The 7,649-nt window shown below is 46.3% G+C and overlaps 1 protein-coding gene across 4 annotated transcripts in view; it reads left to right on the top strand.

Moving 5' to 3' along the window:
- Window positions 1-1,327: 1,327 nt before the first annotated feature.
- SPPL3 (signal peptide peptidase like 3) overlaps window positions 1,328-7,649 on the top strand; it is a 56,317-nt gene continuing 49,995 nt past the window's right edge. For 3 of the 4 annotated variants that reach the window (XM_053994343.1, XM_053994342.1, XM_053994339.1), the window contains exon 1: window positions 1,328-1,620. In XM_053994343.1, the coding sequence (XP_053850318.1) occupies window positions 1,598-1,620 (23 nt within the window). In that variant the 5' untranslated portion in view covers window positions 1,328-1,597. The remainder of the gene's footprint in view (window positions 1,621-7,649) is intronic. The other variant, XM_053994347.1, reaches the window with a different exon arrangement.

The following is a 7,649-nucleotide window of genomic DNA, read 5'->3' as shown; positions in this document are numbered from 1 at the left end:
GATTCTATCGAGGCATAGAATTTCTTCATTCTTGTTTTTAAAACAAATACCTATTTTTACCAGCCCCAGCCATTTGTTTTTCTATTTATATTTGATGCAGTTACATCACCTCCAACTGTATGTGCAAAGTGGCTGTTCTCCCTCCCACACTGAAAGGGACAACGAGCGGGAACGCACAGCTGGACGGGAACAATTGATCCAAGCTCTGCAAAGCCCCACTTGCACAAAATTGCTGCAAGTGAAGTCCCAGGAGGAAAGGATTACTCACGTGAGCAAACCGAGCAAAAAGCACTAGTTCTGCATTTGGCAGAAACATAATGAAGGGCTGAGGCTTCAGACCAATATCAACACACCAGTTTCTCTGCCTGAGACTCACACTGGTTTCATATCAGGCTGGTGATAAAATGAAGCACATGATTTTTATTTGGTCGAAGTATCTGGAATGTTATTTTCCTTACCTTAAAAAAAAAAAAAAGACAAAAAACAAAAAAAAACCAAACAATTTTGAGCATTTGATCCTACTAATTTTACTTGGTTTCAAAGTTTACAAATTCAAAAATACAGCAATCTGTAGAAACACCTGTGCGTTTGATGAATTAACAACGCAGTTACGAATTATTTTACGTGAACGGTGCATTTACCGCCCGCCCCGCGTTCAGAGGAACCCCGCGCCACAGCGATCTCCTGGGAAGGCACGGACTGCTGCGGGGTGCGGGCATTCAGCGACGTGCCAGGGCCCCCCGAGCGCACCGCGGTCACTGCGGCCAGCAGCGCCGAGCCAGCCGCGCTCGCCCTCCCCCGGCACCCCGCAAGCCGGGGGCGCTGCCCCGCTCCCGCCGGGGCCGGGGGCCGCTGCGGGAAAGGAAACGCCGGCTCGGCGTTCACCTCGGGAGCCACGGCTGCTCGCCGGAAGGCCCCGGAACCCGCCCGCAGCCCGCGCTGTTTTGCTGCCGGAGGACGCTCCGTGCACCCTCCTCTCTCCCGCCCCGCCGGGCTGCGACCCCCGAGCGGCGGGGCTGCGGCGGGGCAGCGGCGGGGCTGTGGCGGGGCTGTGGCGGGGGTGACCGCGGTGCGCTCGGGGGGCCCCGCCAGCAGCGCCCCGCGCCGCCTCCCCGCGCCCCACAGCGCCTGCGCGCGGCCGGCGGCGGCGGCGGCACGTGAAGGTGTTGTGGGCACGTGACCCCGCGCGCCGCTCGGGCCCCGCCCCTCGGCGCGGCTCCGCCCCCGCCGTGCGCGAGCGCGGGCACGCGGCGCGGCCTGGCCCGGCCGCCCGGTGCCGCCGCCTCCCGCCCCCGCCCCGCCCCGCGCCGCCGTCGCCGCCGCCGCCGCCCCGCCGGCCATGAGGCCCCGCCGGCGCCTTAGCGCGGCCCTGCGTCGCGGCTGCTGAGCCTCCGCCGGCCCCGCGGCCACCATCGCCCTTCCCGCCCGCGCGGGGACCCCCCCCTCGGCTCCCCTCCCTCCTCACAGCCGCCGCCATGTTGGGCCGGGAGCCGCAGCGGGGCCGCCACTGAGCCCCGGAGCCTGCGAGGAGGAGGCGGAGGAGGAGCCCGGTCCCGGCCGCCCCGCAGAGCCCAGCGCCGGCCGCCCAGCCGCAGCCATGGCGGAGCAGACCTACTCCTGGTGAGCCGCGGGGCCGAGGCCGCGGGGGGGTCCGACCCGGCCGGGCCGGGCCGAGCGCGGCCCCACGCGGGGACGGTGTCCCGGCCGGGGGGGGACCGGCGGTGGGGGGCTGCGGCGGGGGCCGGGGCATGAAGGAGCACGGCGGTGGAGGGGCTGCGGGCTGAGGGTTCAGCGCGGCTGAGGAGGAGGGATTAGGGAGAAAGGAGGAGGGACGGGGCGGCCGGGCTGTGCGGATCCCCCCCGCCGGCAGCCGGGCAGCAGGAGAGGATCGCCGGGAGCATTGGCGTGGTTGTCACCCCCTGTTCCGGAGGGCTCCGTGCGAGCTGATCTCTGCACGGCCGGCGCTGCGATCCGCCGGGCCTGGAGAGGGACAGGAGCTCGTTCACGGCTGTGAGGCTGCGGGTCACCTCTGCCTAAAGGGAGATTTATGCCAGCCCAGGCTGGTAAGTCGGTGGCATGTGTGTGTGTGTTTTCACCTAGCGACAATAGGCTTGGTGTGTGTACAGGAAATAGAACGACGAGGAAGAGACCAGTTCCTGTGGAAAGACATGAAGTATAGCAAATGAGAGGGCATTTTTTTCTGTGTCCTGACACTGTCTCGGGCCTAGCTGGCAGTGGATCAAAGAGACGAGGTGCAGTTTCTTCCTATAAACCTGGGGATTTTGTTCTGTTGTGGGTCACAGCCAAAATACCTCAAATAATTTACCTGTGCATCATCTCTATTGACCTGACCACTGCACCAATTTATTGTGATATTCTCACTGCATTTTAAATCCAGTGATGTCATCTAGAGCTGTTTCTTAGATTTTTTGAATAGAGTTACTTGTTTTGAAATGAGTCCCTTATTAAAAAAGGAGTTAAGTCTTAGTTTTTGACCTTGGTGTGTGCTGAATGTGGAGAAGGGCTTGAACATGCAACAAATATCCCGGTTCTGAATGGTCCCATTGCTTTTCAAAACTTGGAACCCTGTGGGGATTTCTGTTCTGCCACATGTTGAGACTCTATCAGCCCCTTCTTCCCTCTTCTGTCTCTTCCCTGTCAAGAACCAACATTTGTATTGGTCTTCTGCTTTCAGGCAGTGGTCTGTTCTGCTTTAAAATAGCAGTGAAAGGACAACACTTTTGACTTAAAAGATCGTTTTACATATTGACACAGTAGATGAATATTGGTACAGATTTAGGCAGTTTAATGTAGTTCAGTTAAATGTGTCTTAGTGTGTTTTAATTGCAGAATGAAATTATAAAGTCATAAACTCTTGGATTTGTCAGCTTTCTGGAAAGAAGTAAATGAAACAAAATGTCAGTTATACATTATTTTGATCTTTAGTCATTTGCTTTTTTGAATGAGTGTTTTTGCCATAGTAATAGTCTAAAGGGAGGATTTTTAACAGGCTGAGAGAAGGATTTGCTCTTCTGTAGGTTGCACATTTTAAGATAATGAAATTGTGATTTAAGGCGTTCACTGTGCTAGGTGGATCTGAAGAATGGGAGTTCTTTCTTACAGTACTGAGGTTGAAGCAGAATGAGGACATGATGCTTATGTCTTAAAACCCTATAATTTTAGGTCTTATTCTCTGTGGTGTCCTCATGGACCTGAGGTTTCTGTCACTTTGCAGTTTTACCTGTACTCGGCCTTGCCTGGGCGCTATGGGAGCAGTGGACAGAGCAAAAATCCAATTTCAGTCATGCTCTCTTCTCTGTGGGTATTTCATTACTTACGCTTCTAACAACAATCTTGCCTCAGTTTATTTACAGTTGTGGTGATGCAGCTCAGCATAAAATTGGCAATGCTTTAGCATTTTTAGGAGAAATGTGCATTTTGTCACCTGAGGAGGCTGGTGCTCCTGTGCAGCAGAGCTGTGCCCTGAGCTGCTGCAGGAGCTCTGTTTGGAAGTTGGCCGATCCCATCCTGTCCTGTTGCCAGACCTGGTCCTTTCTCTGTGTTGCAAAGGCAGCTTTCCAAGAACAGGTGTGTTCTGTGGTGCAGTGTCCAGCTTCTGTGCACAGACCTTATTTCACATCTGAAAATGCATTATCTGGCATTAAGAAAAATCCTTTCAGGCCCCTGTCTCTGCATGGATGTAAATTGGTTCCCAGCTGCAGTAGTACTTCCCTTTTGTCCAGGTGCATAAGGCTTGGTTCCATCTTTTTGTCCCTAACTGTCTGCATGTGTTGTTGAACCGCTGTAGCTTCATAAGGTATGAAAAATCTTATTGTGGGTTTGAGTTTTTGGAAAAAAAAGTCTCAGTTGTGTTAAAAATACTTTGAAAAAAGGTACTTGCCAGCTGTGATTAGTGGACATGAGCATTTGCAAACATGAAGAATTGGGCTTATTTCAGTGACTGACAGTCTTGTTAATGATGTTGTTTTCAAGAGATGAGAAGTAATTCTCATATTGCTTTATTTATTGGTTTGTACGTATGAATCTGAGATTTTTAAGGTAGGTTTACATATTTATTTTAAATTCCAAGTGACCTGAATGCAATTACTTTCTTTTATTAAGATACTATAAGAAGGAGAGACTAATGCTTTTCCCCCATCTCTTTCACAGTTTTAAATACATGAGCTATCTTTTGACACTGTTCTTGTAAGGTATTTCTTCTGACAACTTCTTTTTTTCTTCAGTAGTGCCCACACCTATAACCATATGTACTTTTACTTAACTCTTTTTAAGTGTCTTAAGTCATCTTGCTGAGCCAGTATTTCAGATAGAGGTGTCTTATCCTGAAAGGAGGCTCTGCTGAGAATTTTGCTGGTGAAAAAGAGTACTGTCATCCTGGAAAAACTAATGTTAATGTGAAATGTGGGATAAGTCCCAGATGGAAATACTCTTTCAAAGAATATGGACTTTTTAAAAAGAAAGGGTGTTTGAATCAAATGCTTGTCAGTAGCGAGTAGAGAAACTTTCTTTGTCAAGTTCCTGCAAAAATAAAAGGAGAGGAGAGCTGTGTACCATACTGCTGCATGGCAAGGTTGCTCATGATTTTGTAGATTAAATAAGAGCTAAAATTAGTTTTCTGCAAGTGGAATAGAATGGGAGAGGAAAGAGGTTGTTGAATACTCATTTTCCCCTTGCTTCCTGTCTGTGCTCCAGCAAGGAAACGGAACTGGGTAGTGACAAAATTTCTGCTACAGCAGAGGAGGGAATAAGCATGGACAAATCAGTATTGTGTGTGTGTGTGTGTGTAAGAGATTAGTAAATACCAAGAAATTTATCTTCAGGCACCAAGCTGTTGGAAGTATGACAGTAGATGAGTATGGAAGCAGCAAGACCTAGATCATTACTTTGCAAAATACTTGCTCTGTCCTTAATTTCTAGCATTTTGTGGTGAATTTGTTGTGCTGGAGCCTATTGAGAAGGCACAGCACCATTCCTATCTTGTTTATCTTCAGTTAGTAGGTGTTTAGTGTTTTTCAAGGCATGATGTAACACCCCCTTCCTTTTTACTGCTGCCTAGGCTGGCAATAGAGATTGCTTTGTTCTTTTTTTGCCCTTTGAATGCACAAAAGATTTTCACAGCTTCCTTCATTGGTGAAGAGCGAAGAAGGGGATTTCTATGCCAAAATCAAATGTATTTTTAATATTTCCTTTCCGAGAGTGTTGTATAAAAGTAATGTGGATTGCCATGCATGTGTGCCCTCTCAGGGTGGTGATTAGGAGACAGACTGGGAGGGCAAGCTAAGAACAAAAAAAGAAGGCACTGTATTGAGTCACTAATCTTAAGAACAACTGAACTCCCTCTTAAATGTTATAATCAGTGGGATGATTCTTGTATTAGCCATCAAATGTTTCATGAGTGAACTGGTGATATATTTAGAAGCTTCTCTTCATAATGCAAAGGGTGTGGAAATTAAATCTAATGATGTGTCAGAGCAATCAATAAAACTACTGGGTTTTGGAATAAGTGTAAATGTACAGTGCTGTCTTTGCTCCTGGGAGAATTCAAATTGGTGTTAGAAGTCTTTCTGGATTCAGAGGTCTGAGAATTTGCTTTGATTGCAATTAAGCATTTAACATGCTGCTGCCATGAATTAAAAAGCAGTTTCTTCCAGAAGACTCAGGTGGTGCTTTCAAGTCTTACTTGGCTGAATTAGATGTGTATGTGGGAGGGCAGGGAGTAAGAGGAGCTACAGCTTGTTGACAGAACTTGTCAAGTACTAGTAAAATAATTTTTTGCATTCAAGATTTTTTACTTGTTTGCTCAGTTTAGTTTGGGAGACCTTAACTGACTAATTAAGGTGTTCTGAGGATGGGAGGCAGTTTACAACAGAAAACAAATAACTAACCTGAATTTTTAAAATACTGCGCTTGATAGGCAACAGACTGCAAAGCACATAGATGAAATTCTGTTGTGCTGCTGTCAAAAATCTGTCATGAAATCCTGGCATGCAAACGTGGAGTTTGGCCCTTAATCTTGCATTTTTCAGGAACTGAAATTACCGGCCACATTCCATTTTAGGGATTGTTAGGAGCCTCCTGAGAACAAGGAAGTCATTGTATGAATGTGCGTGAGTATCTAGCATGAGAAAAGTGACTTAAACCTCAGTAAATTTGAGAATATCAAGTTTAGAGTTCATATGTTTGTCTTTCAGGACTAGTCTCACTTCACTTGTTTGTTACCCTCCCTGGAGCTTTTGCTATCTCAAGCTGTGTATCATGTAGACAGGGCACTGTCTACAGCACTGGGCTGAAAGACAAATAAAGCAAAGAGCATGGCATTAGTAGAAGTTTACAGTAACTTGAATGTACATGTGTATATTGACTGATTAGCACAAGGAAAAAAATCCTCCTGTCAGTGTTTGCTAATTGCAAGGCTTTATTTACTAATATATTAATAATTCTTTAATAAATTTTTTAAAGTGAAGAACAGAAATCAGTGTTCTCTTGGTGCTGGCATGCAGTACCTCTTTTAATTAGGATTTCTGTCACCTATTTTAATTAAAATTTCTGTCAGTTTTGCATTTAACCTTTTCAGGGTACTGTGGTAGTAGAAGTTAATGGTTCCTTTAGTTTTACCCAGTGACTGGAGATCTTGGCTAGGATGCAGCAGGTGAGTTCCATCCCCTAGGATTTCTGGCCTTGCATCTCTCACCTAAGGGAGTATTCTTATCACCAAACTATGTGTTATTCAGAGGTTGAGCTTTGTGTGTCCACTTTAAATCTCTTTCACTTCATATAAAATACTGTAAATATTTGCTGGGCCAGGAGGCAGGCATGCCTTTCTGCCTTGGATTGGCAGAGACCTGGATTCCCCTTCCTGCCTGGATAAAAACCTGGTTTGGAAGACTGAAGGGTCTGTAGTTTGTGGGGGTAGTTCAGGCTGCTTTTCTGGGGATGAAAGGTTGACTTTCCATGAACAGAAGATGACCTGAATATGGTTTCTTGTGTCACGGGTAAGTGAGTGCTTAGGTGTGTAGATCCACCAATATCAATACTTGTTCTTTTGGTTTGTGTGAGGTTTGATGGACCTGAGAAATCTCTTCTGCTGAAGCGTAGGATCCAATACATTGCTTATTTTGTGCACTTTGGCATTTTGGTATGAGTTAAGCAGCCTGATGCTGTTGGAATTTGAGGAATTTTGTGATGACCACCAGACAAATTAATTGAGGCTATTGAGTAGAGATAAGTTGTGTTTTGGTGAATACCACCATTTTTAATACTAGATTCAGTTGCTGAAAACTCAGTCATTTGTCACTGAAACACAATGCCAAAAAATGGGTATTTAGGAAAACTTCATACAAAAAGTACTTTGAAAAACGTGTCATGCTTTTTAAAATGCAGTGATTTTTATTTCCTGGAATTTGAAAGAAGAGCAGAGCAGACTCTGATTTTTTTCAATATCTCAACTATTTTATATCATTATTTTGACAATGTGATGTGTCAACATCTGTGGCATAGGTGCCATTGTTTTTATTGTCCTTTGACATTTTATGATGACATTGTAATATATTCTAAAGCAAATAATTGGCACAAATTGTTCAGTCAAAACAGTCTAATTTGATTCTAGTGGCATATGAGGAAAGTTTCCA

Source organism: Vidua macroura, chromosome 18 (assembly GCF_024509145.1).
Source record: "Vidua macroura isolate BioBank_ID:100142 chromosome 18, ASM2450914v1, whole genome shotgun sequence".
Lineage (NCBI taxonomy): Eukaryota > Metazoa > Chordata > Aves > Passeriformes > Viduidae > Vidua > Vidua macroura.
Note: the sequence above shows the minus strand (reverse complement) of the source record. Positions and strands in the feature narration are given on the sequence as shown.